General features: G+C 39.9%; 1 protein-coding gene and 1 non-coding gene across 2 annotated transcripts; both read left to right on the forward strand.

Annotated features, from left to right (window-relative positions):
- Positions 1-856: 856 nt before the first annotated feature.
- On the forward strand, positions 857-5,434 carry LOC101300058. The gene is made up of 3 exons (XM_004300488.1): positions 857-1,116; positions 1,403-4,693; positions 5,213-5,434. Exon 2 carries the CDS (start codon positions 1,444-1,446, stop codon positions 4,690-4,692), a length of 3,249 nt encoding a protein of 1,082 aa, XP_004300536.1. The 5' UTR covers positions 857-1,116; positions 1,403-1,443; the 3' UTR covers position 4,693; positions 5,213-5,434.
- A 5,295-nt stretch (positions 5,435-10,729) lies between these two features.
- On the forward strand, positions 10,730-11,628 carry LOC101300348. Its single transcript, XR_184757.1, has 2 exons — positions 10,730-10,854; positions 10,987-11,628. It is a non-coding gene; the product is annotated as an uncharacterized LOC101300348 (transcript).

Consider the following 11,628-nt stretch of genomic DNA (forward strand, 5'->3'; position numbering starts at 1 on the left):
ACCTGCACACACAAAATCCCAAGCATAGAATGGAGATGGAGAAGGGAGGAAAAGGATTTTATCCTCCCCGAGTTATTGAACTTGGAAGAGTTTAAGGTTTCAAAACATACCTTTCTCAAGGCTGCTGAGAGGAGAAATAACGTTTCGCCTACTTATACTTCGAATTTGGGGCTGAAAATTTGACAGGAGGAGCAGCTCTGGATGGGGAAGCTTCTGTCAAAATTTCAGGTTGATCGGAGCAAGGGAAGGTGGTGAACCGGTGGTCGGTAGCGGCGGCGGTTTGGAATTTTCCGGCGGCCGGTTCGGAGACTTTCCGGCCGGTTCTCAGGGTGAGGCCGGCGGCGTTGGATCCGTGACGGAAAGAGCTTTCTGGGGATATAAAATTCCGGCGGAGGGCAGTCAGAATTTTGGTCGGAAATCGGGAAAAACAAGGCTGCCCGATTTTAGGGTTTTGGTTTTTAGGGTTTGGAAAAAAATGGTGGGCTATTGGCTCTAGGGTTAGAACAAAGTGCATGATAACGTGATGAAGAATAAAGTGTAGAGACAAAGAGATAGCAAGAGAGTCATCTTATTCATTGATAGGAGCCATTTATATAGGGAATTACACAATACCAATATGGTAAGGATATGAATACATAGATCTAGTCTAACTACATATCATATTGGCATAAGACCAAGGCACACATAGAGAATATCCTAGAACAGATCATAAAATTAGAACAGATCATAAAATTTAGAAGTGCAAATCTAATAATTTTGGGTGTTTTTCTATTGTTACATGCTTTGTCATGCTCATATATATGAAGTGACATTGTTTATCCAAAAAAAACAATTGATAATCTGTTAGTATCAACGGCAATTTCTCTTTCCTTTCTCAGGAACCCGCCGACCCAAATTTTCACAAATAACATAACAGAAAAAAGTAGACAACACAGAGTTTCTGTCTGCTCTTTACCGCATCGAAACCTTGTGTCCAGTTTAGTGTCGGAAATCTCCATCTCCACTTGGGTATGGAGATTAATCTCCCAGTTTGACCCCTTTTGATTCCTTCATCAATCAACAACAAGAATCATTCGATTGGAGACTTTGGATCATTCGCTGTCCCAAGTTGTAGAGGTATTTTCTTTCTTTGCATTGTTGCCTTTTGTGGATGCATGTGATCAATTTGATCTGAATTGGACCCTTCTGCTGTAAATTTACAATCTTTACTTCCTGTTTCGGTAGTGATCAATTGAGTTGTTGCTTCTTTTCTTGTTATGAGATTTAAATCTTTTGCTTAGTTTCTTTGTTGTTTGCCAATTGTGGTTTCAATGATTAATGTATGCTTTTGGTTCTTGAAGTATTAGTTCTTGCTTTGTTGTTTGGCTATTGTGGGTTCAATGATTACTGTATACTTTTTTAGGTTGTTGAGGAATTGATTGCATTGGAGTAGTAGAAGTTGGAATGGGGGTTGTAGAGGCGAACCCACATTTGGACTCGTCAAGCAGGACAGTTGTATCGCTTCATGGCAGTCATTCTGAAGCAAGATTGGGCAAGAAGCCCATGGACGTTGGTGAGTGTTCTTACAGCCCCAGTTCGGGTAAGATTAAGAGGCGACTTGTCTCTGCTGTTCGTGATTTTCCACCCGGTTGTGGAAGAAATGTTCTCTTAAACAATGGTGTTGCTGGTACTTCTAGGACTGGACCAATGGAGGGTAGCAGTGAACTGGAAGCCTCTGTTGGTGCTTCTCAGAGTGTACCGACTGAAAATTCGGTTGCTGGGGATAGGATCAATGATGGGAATGAAGTAGATGATAGTGACATGATGAGTGTGCCAGTTGAAACTAGAACATCGTTAGAAGATGAAGTATCTGATTTGCAGGCGAATCTGTGTCAGTTGAGCAACAATTCAACAATTGTTGAAGGGGCAAGTCCTGTTGGTACTACTGATCAGGCTGAGCAGTTGATTAGGAGGGATAGAAATGATGATGGACAAAAAGCTGTAAGCATGATCCTCTCAGCTGGTCAGGTGGGTGGCGATTCTGACTTAATGAATAGGGCTGTTGTTGGTACTGTGGAAACAGATGAATTAACAGCCTTAGACCATGAAGGATCTGATTTGTCACTAAACCCTTATCTAGTGCGTATGGCTACACAGGATGTACAGATGGTTTCTGTGATGTCAGATCAAAACTCTGCTTCCATTTCCGTTTCTAATAGTGGTCAGGAGAAGAATGCAGCTAGAAGATATCCTCCTCGAAGACATGTCTCAGCTGTTCGGGACTTCCCTCCTTTTTGTAGAAGGAATGCTGCCTTGGAGGCCAGAAATTTCAGTGAAGAGCAGTCGGATATGGGTGACAAGCCATCCTCATCAAAGATGAATACCATTATGCAACAAGCAGGAGTGGGTGATGTTCGGGAGGAAGAGTTCCACAAGAATGAATTGGGAGGGAATGATTATGAAGTAACTGGGGACGGAGTTCAAACTGAACGCAAGGGACATGATGTAGAAGAAATGGAGAGAAAAGATGAATGCAACAATGGGATGAAGTTGGTTTTGGAAGATACAAGAAAAAATGAGATTGTACCTTCTCAAGAAGAAAGCAATGAATGTAAAGGGACAAGGGAGGATGGTATACATTCAGAGAAGAAAGTGGGGAAGCAGATTGTGGTATACCATGAGAAGAACAGTCCAGGAGGAAATATCCAAGAAGATAGGGTGATTGTAATGGGTTTGATGGCTGCATCAAATTGTCCATGGCTGAAGGCAATAGAGGTGGAGGAACCTAAACCAAATGGTGGCATGAGTGAAGGCAAACAGAAGAAACCATATGGTATGAGTGGAAGCAAACGGAAGAAACCAGATGGTATGAGTGAAAGAAAACAGAAGAAACCAAGTGCTGGTGTTAGTGAAAGTAAACAGAAAACACTTCATTTTGAATGTCAGCCAGAAGGATCTAACACTACTCCTAGGACTAAAAGTGACTCGAAGATTGGGCGAAAGCCTAGAAAGACAAATGGTGCAGGAGCAAGAGAGACTGCTAATCAAGGCACGAGCCAGCAACTTGTTATTAGGGGCGAGGATGCGGTTCCAATATCATGTTATACACATGTGTCACATGTGTGCCCTCCTCCTTTTTGTCAGAGTAGTTCAAGCAATGAAGTTTGTGATGGTGGTGCAATTGTGACCCGAAACAAGGTGAGGGAGACATTGCGGCTTTTTCAAGCTGTTTCTAGGAAGCTCTTGCAGGAGGATGAAGCTAAGTCAAAGGAAGGAGGAACCTCCCGCAAAAGGTATGATCTTCAAGCAGCAAAGATCCTAAAGGAAAAAGGAAAATATGTAAATGTAGGCAAACAAATCTTGGGAGCTGTTCCTGGAGTGGAAGTTGGTGATGAGTTTCATTACAGAGTGGAACTTCTTATGATTGGCCTACATCGCCAAATTCAAGGTGGTATAGATTATGTTAAGCATGGGGGGAAGATCCTTGCAACCAGTATTGTTGCATCAGGGGGGTATGCTGATGCTTTGGATGATTCAAATTCCTTGATTTACACTGGCCAAGGAGGAAATATGATAAATACAGAAAAGGAACCTGAAGATCAGAAGCTTGAACGTGGCAACCTTGCTTTGAAGAATAGTCTGGATGAAAAGAATCCTGTTAGAGTGATCCGTGGGTCTGAATCATCAGATGGAAAATCTAGGACATATGTGTATGATGGACTATATTTGGTAGAGAAATGTTGGCAACATTTGGGGCCTCATAATAAGCTTGTATACAAGTTTCATCTGGACAGAATTGCGGGTCAACCAGAGCTTGCTTGGAAAGAGCTTAAGAAGTCCAAAAAATTTCAAGTACGTGAAGGTATCTGTGTTGATGATATTTCAGGTGGCAAAGAGTCCATTCCTATCTGTGCTGTGAATACCATAGACGATGAAAAGCCTCCATCCTTTGAATACATAACTAGCATGATATATCCTTATTGGTGCCGCCCACTTCCTCTCTTGGGTTGTAGCTGTACTGCTGCATGCTCAGACTCAGAGAAATGTTCTTGTGCAGTTAAGAATAGAGGTGAGATCCCATATAACTTTAACGGGGCTATTGTTGAAGCTAAACCCCTTGTGTACGAGTGTGGACCTACTTGCAAATGTCCTCCTTCTTGCCATAATAGAGTAAGCCAGCATGGTATAAAATTTCAGCTTGAAATTTTTAAAACTAAATCAAGGGGATGGGGGGTGAGATCCCTTAATTCCATTCCTTCAGGAAAGTTTATTTGTGAGTACATAGGAGAGCTCCTTGAGGAGAAGGAAGCCGAAGCAAGAGCTGGTAATGATGAGTATCTGTTTGATATTGGGAATAACTACAACGACAATCTTTGGGATGGGCTTTCGTCCCTCATGCCCGATGCACACTCAAGTTCTTACGAAGTTGTAGAGGAAGGTTGTTTCACCATTGATGCTGCGAGCAAAGGCAATTTGGGGAGATTTATCAACCATAGCTGTTCCCCTAATCTTTATGCACAAAATGTCCTCTATGATCACGAAGACAACAGAATTCCTCACATTATGTTCTTCGCCGCTGAGAACATTCCTCCTTTGCAAGAGTTGACATATGATTACAATTATATGATAGATCAGGTTCGTGATTCCAACGGCAATATAAAGAAGAAGAATTGCTATTGTGGTTCTCCAGAGTGCACTGGCCGGCTGTATTGAGGTAGACTTAACTGGAAAGTTCTGCATTAATAGAAAAGAGTGATTGCATGCTTCCTTCCTTAAAATTCTCTAGAGATCATTAGCATGCTCTTTCTAAACAGCTATAGAATTACTTTTTGTTATTGTCTGATTTGTGTCTGAGCAGTGGGAACAGTAATTTGTTTATCTTTTTCTCATTCCAAACAGTCATTTGTATACTGTCGTAGCTCATTTATTATTCATATATTCATCCATGCAGTAGTATTATTGTTGATATCCCCTCATCTCTGAATCACGATACAATCATTTCCCACTCATGTGCTGATGTTGTTCTGCTTCAGTTTTTGTGTGAGTGCTTAGAAACACTAGATATTGTTTGTTCGCCAAAGGTGAACTGAGTTAAAGGATCGGGTATTGTTGATAATATGAAGATTATTAATTTTTTTAAGGAAAGTAGTGAAAATTGCTGTGCTTTCTTCACTTAACTACTTCACTGTTGTTTTCTCAGGCAATTAATATAGTACTGTATGATATTTTACAGGCAGTTTGAAGCAGCCAAGTCACATTCAATTTTCAATTTAGAAGGATTTGACTGTGGCTTTTGAGGACGGTGATCATGAGAGCATTTGGAGGCCGATTGTTATTACATACCCTTAGTTTCTTGCCCCTAATGATCAAACAGTGAAGACTTGATTGTGATCAACAACGCTTCGGATCCCTGTCCTGTGTCAATGCTGGTGAGTTAAATGTGGGTCTGAACTATAGATTTTATGATTCTTACCTGGTTCAGTATGAAGCATTCATTTGTTTCTCATGAATGAGGTAGGGAGGGAGGGAGGGAGGAAATTGGTATTGTGTGAACACCTTTGAAGCTATACTCGCCCACCCCCCCCACACCAGTAAACAACTTTGAAGCTATGTTGTTGTTTACATGTGTCAGTATATTATAAATCTCACTTCATCAATGGTTTAACTTGGATCTTCACTTTTTTGTTTGTAGATCACTTGATCCATTTTATATTAAGATACCATATAGGAGGCTGAAAACAATGCGACTTTGATCAGTGACAAATGTTTGACAAGGCCAATGAAGTGTGATGTTGTAGACTAGTGAATTCTTTGGTGTAACAAATAGGACTTGCAATGTTTCAATAAAAGTTGTAGTTGTGATATCAAGTTTTTATTATGATTCCTGTAGTAACTTGATACATGTAAATTCATTACAAAACTTGGTGTTTGAGATTCTCAGTTTTTTAAGAAATGAGTTTCTGAGATTCTCAGTGTTGTTCATTGTTTGGTAGTATGATGAAGCAGGTTTGAGACTATTTCAGCTCCTTATCTGCACACACATATTCAACCCAACTGATGTGTTGAAGTTTTTTTAGTGTTGATTTAGTATGGCAAATCAGGAAATTTCAAACATTAATTATTTAGTTTTGAAAGAATAAAAACTAGAAGATTACAACCTGGTGGATCAACTCATGTATCCAACCTCGTTTCCATACTCAAAGATTGCAATTTTACTCGGTGAAGGTGCAAAACTAGTATTCCTAGATGACCACGAGCTAGCTGAGTCGGGGAATTTTTTTCTTGAATGTCCAGGCACAACTATAGAATCAATTGTCAAGGGCTCTCTCAAGGTTGTGGTTAGGATTCATATGTTTGTTTTGCATAGTTTTACATACGCAAACATGAGAAATACTGATAATGGTCAGTTAGTTAGACACTTAGACCTACACTCAAGTTTCTGTTGGAAATACCATCTTTTTTAGTAGTCTAAAACCATGCTGATAATTTATTGTTAAGAATATAGGACATACGAACAATTTACGTCCATAAAAATTAGAGCATCTTTCCAATGAATTAAAGTGGAGGCTTAGCAAAGGAAATATTCATACTATGCAGCCCTTCCTTTCTTTCTGCTTTATGATCTTCTCTCTTCTTAACACATTGATATTCCGACGACCATGTGCAGAGCTGCCCTCTATCTCAGATAGAATGTCAAGGGGCAAGGGCTCTTTCAAGGTCCGATTGTTTGAACCCGTGCTTTTGGTTCTTCTCTCAGTTCCTGTGTTATAAATGACTTTGCTTCTGTCTCAATTGCTCTTTTTGCTTCGTTAAGGTAATTATGATCTAGTCGTTTAGGCTACAATAACCTCTCGATGTGATCACTCATTAATATGCATAACGGAGCTGAAGGCTCCATCTTCTTCAAAAAAGAGCTAAAGGTGCCATATACCAATTTTTGATCAAGATCAATACGTCTGATATGTTTTGAAGTTTTCTAAACTTCAGACACGAGACGCTACGAAAAGTTGGAATGGCTGAAACGTCAATTTTTCTTCAAATCAATTACCAAATTTGCCACATTATTTTCAAATTGATTGGTGATTACTACAGTATTGTCATTCCGCTTAAAGGACAAAAATTAGTCCCATACCATGCCAGAAACTTCTTGATAATAGAACATCTGCCACACTCGTGCAATTATCCAATAAAATTTATGCAAATCCAATTGCTTACTTTTCCTCCACCTACTATTTTTTGCAACATTACAAAAGTTTAGGAAAGAATCCAAAAGAAAACTACCTCCCCAAAGAAACAGACACGAGACATACAGGTTTAGGGCGTTGCATGTAAGTTAAGAATGCATCAAAAAATACCCTATCTATCATACTCCACTGTCCACCTTTGGGCCGGCATCCTTCCTGCTTTCCAGTATTATGGTATTTGAGCTGTAAGCAAGAGAAGAATCACTACAGGTGTATACCATCACAACCAGCTGCAGAAACAAAAGGCAATTACAATTATATCTTACCCATGGTGGAGGAAGACTACGAGCTTCAACCTGAGTCGTATTCTCACTAATTTTAACTCTGAACTCCTTTGCATAAGGACCTTGATCGTAGGCAATACGTCATACTGTCTGCAATATCAACATGAAAAGCAAGGTTGAGAAACTAACATATCACAACTGCCACTTTCTTTACAATTTGGAGTACTAAAAATACAAATGAGATTTACAATTGCCTCGTCCCAAAAAGGTGAAACTCAGTAAAAGTGAGACAAGGTGATCACATATCCCCTTTTCTTTTTACTCTTGCAGGGCCAGTCCTACGGAGAGAGTTAAAGAGTGCAGATTGATAAAAGGTTTAACGGTGGGCAGAAAAGATATTAAAATGACTCACTTGCAGTTCGCCGGCATTATATTCAGTTTATTTTCATTCCATTCTAATTTGGTTTACAAACAGTAGCTATATTTACTATTTAGACTTGAATAAAAAATAAAATAAAAAAACTCTTAGGACTCCTAAAACAGAAGACTATTAAAGACTAATTAATTATAAGACTCCTAAATAGACATAAAGACACTCAAAACCCACAAGTACTCGCCCTAAGATTTAAGTATAGTCTTAAAAGCACTAGACTCATAAATACTCTTCATAATACTGAAAAAATGACTCTTGCAAGACCCATAGTCTACCAGAGAGACTTCCCCTTTGACAAGGCTGGTTTCAGTCTAAGGCTCCCAAAGCGGATATTTCTTTTCTAACCAAGTTATGGCTGTTGCATTACAGGAATGAGCCACTTAAGTAGGTTGTGGGGAAGGAGGGTGGCCTCGAAAATATTTAGGTCCTTTGGGTGCCAATCCAAGGATCCGCTGGTGGAAAAGATGGATAAGAGGTTAGAGAACTGAAGAAGGGGTAGAATTTAGGTTTCAGAAGAAATTTAAATGATGAAGAGGTAAGTGAGATTTCATCTTTGTTGGTAGGTACTAAAAAGAGTTCATATGAGTGATTCCAATCAAGTATGTTAGTAGATGGAAGCTCATATCCTCCGGAGAAGATTGCAAATATTTCCACAGTTTCTTATCAGAGAATTCTGCAGATCCGATCTTTACTCTTGCAAAATTTCTCTAGAAAGGCAAGGTTCCGCCAAAGAACAAAATCCTGTGATGGCTTGTAGTGCATGGGAGCATGAATACTTGCAAAATATTACAAAGGAGACCTAATTGTTGCTTCTTCCCCTCACCGTTGTGTTTTTTGTAAGTCTAGTTAGGTGATAAGCCTGGGAGTGATTCCTAGTTCATAATTTTCTATTTTTATCCCACATCTGTGTTATACTTTAGAGTTTGTTGTTCAGGTTGTTTGCGTAACTCTCTTTCTATGTGGATTGTGGACTCCTTCCACGTTATCACAATTGCATTCCAGCATTTATGTAAAGCACAATCAAAGCAATGTGCTTCTGGAATCAAACTGTTTGACAAAGAAAAGTACAATGTCACAGCAACATTGTCGTAGAAGCCAAGATTTTGCAAGTTAAACCCGACTTTAGGCACTGAAGAACGTCAAAATTTATGATACACATCAAATACAAAGTCCAATGAAGTACTGAGATAAACCTAGATATGAAATTCCACTTTCTACAAATAAGGAAAGCCCATAACACACTGCAGAGAAATTTTTGTACCTTTAGATGATTCTGACCAAAAATAAGGGTTTAGGGTTTGTGGTTTTTCAGGTGTTTTTTGTAGAGCAGCAAGTTCGACTCTTTAATTTAGGTTTTATGCAATGCAATCTGAATGTTGGGGCTTCATCTGGTGTACATAATCTTGCGCAGGAGTAACTTCCAAAGTTGTTTTAATTTTAGAATATGATGAATTAATTCTCAAGGGAGGAAGAGAGAGAGGGAGCAAAGAGAAAAGATAAGCAACCTGTATAATATCACCTTTCTTCTCTGAAGGGCGCTGAGAAGTCACCTTAAGCAAAGCAGTTACCTGTCTCTCATCCAAACTCTTTTGAGTACCTTTGTCCCTTAACAATTTTACAGACCTGAATGCAATTATAGCCTATTAGATGCATGTAACTGCAGTAATTTTCAGAAAACAATTAACTACCCCACTGTTATAAAATTTTCACGAGTATAAATTATATCCCACTATTAGAAGCAGGCAACTCCCTCAGAACAATGTGAAGAACCTGAAGGGCCTTCTGGGGTGCATCAGCTATCCTCCCTTGCAAAAAGAGACCTAAATTTTACAGGTCAGCATGTGCAGCGAATTCGATCACGACTCTGAACTTCCTTCCCCTACGTTTGCTACAAGAAGAAAGCCATCATCCTATACATTGTTAAAGTAGACTAGGAAAATAGAAGAAAGTTGCAACTAAAAATACAAGCAATCACTACGTACGGTTTGAAAGGTGGGAGTCCATGTCCCTCATCATCATCCAGAGGAGTGATTTTAAATTCCTTTGACTGCAAAGGAAGAGGTCCAGCAGTATACAGGATCTTCCTCCCATCATAAGCAGGAAGCCACATTGAAAGATGGGAGTCCCTGCACAGTTTCACCAGCTGAAACATCACAGCACGGTTTACACAGCATGATGTGACTTCTGGTGTAAAAGTAACCTAATACGAAGTAACCAAAGATATTTACCATTGATACTATCACCATGTAAAGTCAGTACCAATAAACACATAGGGCAAGAGAGCTGACATCATATTGGTGCAGACCCTTGTCTGGTAATACAGCACAGAACTGGTTTGCCTTGACTGTACACCTTTTTCCAGTCTTAACCTTGCTAGAGACTGCCCCATGTTGAATGGCCTCACTAAGATCTTCCTCTTGCAGGATGGAAACTTGCTGAAACTGCTCTGCCACTTCTGAAGGCTCAGGTGGCTGAGATGAGGAGCATGCTTCATATCTAGGCTGAGGGGCAATTTCAGCTTGGTAAGGATCTGGAAATGCTTGTTGCTGCTCGGAAACTTGTTTTTCCCGGTTGATGGAGGTAGTAATCTCTTCTTCTGTGAGTGTGATATCCTTCCACTCTATCAAAACAGAATAAGAGATCACTTAAAAGTGAAATGCAAAATAAATGAGGATCACGATTTATTAAAATTCCAGAGGAAAAGAACAAATGCAATAAACTTACGCCGTGAAGCATAATTGAATATGGAACGGCCCAGAATCCCCGATATCCACCTCACAATGCATTGAACTTATGAAATTGATTTTGCTTCCTCCTACAATTTGAAATTTGGTGATAGAAAGACGTTGACAACCGTCAACTTCGTCGTCAAAGCCACTCTGGACAAGATAAAAGACCAAGTTCCCTAGAAGAACTAAATGCTGATCACTTCTCCAGTTGATGAACTGTGGAAAATCGAACTTTAAGAATGAGCATATTGAAGAGAGCCTCTTCGGCGCACCCGGGTGCGCGGCGCACCCGTCATCTCCACCGTTAATTTTTTTTTTTTTTTTTGACGGGTTAAAATGGACGGTGGATACACTCGTGTGCGCTGTATAATTTTCACATATTGAATAACTAATATGCCCTTCCTCATTTTGGTTGCTCGTAATAGAAAATGCGACAACAGCCATGTCCAATTTGGATAAGGCATAGATAGTCTGGTCCACAACCACAGCCCTTCTTCGGAAATAGCAATCTGTATTCTCCACTTGGACTGGACACCACTTATTTTTAATTACATTATAAGCCCACAGTGCGCCGTCATTATCCTTCCGGCCACATATACTAAACAGTAAGACTTCATCACAAACGGCATAACCCTGTATCTCTGTAGTACCATATTCATCAGAATATGGATAAGAGCACAGCGGCTGCCAAGAGTCAGCAATAGGGTCATACTCCTCAAAGGACGGTTCTGGTACATCACATGAGCAATATGGATCCGAAAGAGAGTAAATTTTCCCATATGCAGACACATGAGTTCCAAACCATTTGGGAGCTGGCCTTTTAATTGATGACACCAGTTTCCCAGTTTTGATGTCGAGAACACGTCCATCGCATTTGGGGAAACACACATCCTCGTCAAAGAAATCGGGACCACCATCTGGCAAAATATACAACTTGGCACCCAAAATACAAAATTTCCACATTCCCTAACCCAAATCCTCTGCAGTGAATCGTGATACAGTTTGAACTACTGGTTGGG

This window comes from Fragaria vesca, linkage group LG5 (genome assembly GCF_000184155.1).
Source record: "Fragaria vesca subsp. vesca linkage group LG5, FraVesHawaii_1.0, whole genome shotgun sequence".
Classification (NCBI taxonomy): Eukaryota; Viridiplantae; Streptophyta; class Magnoliopsida; order Rosales; family Rosaceae; genus Fragaria; species Fragaria vesca.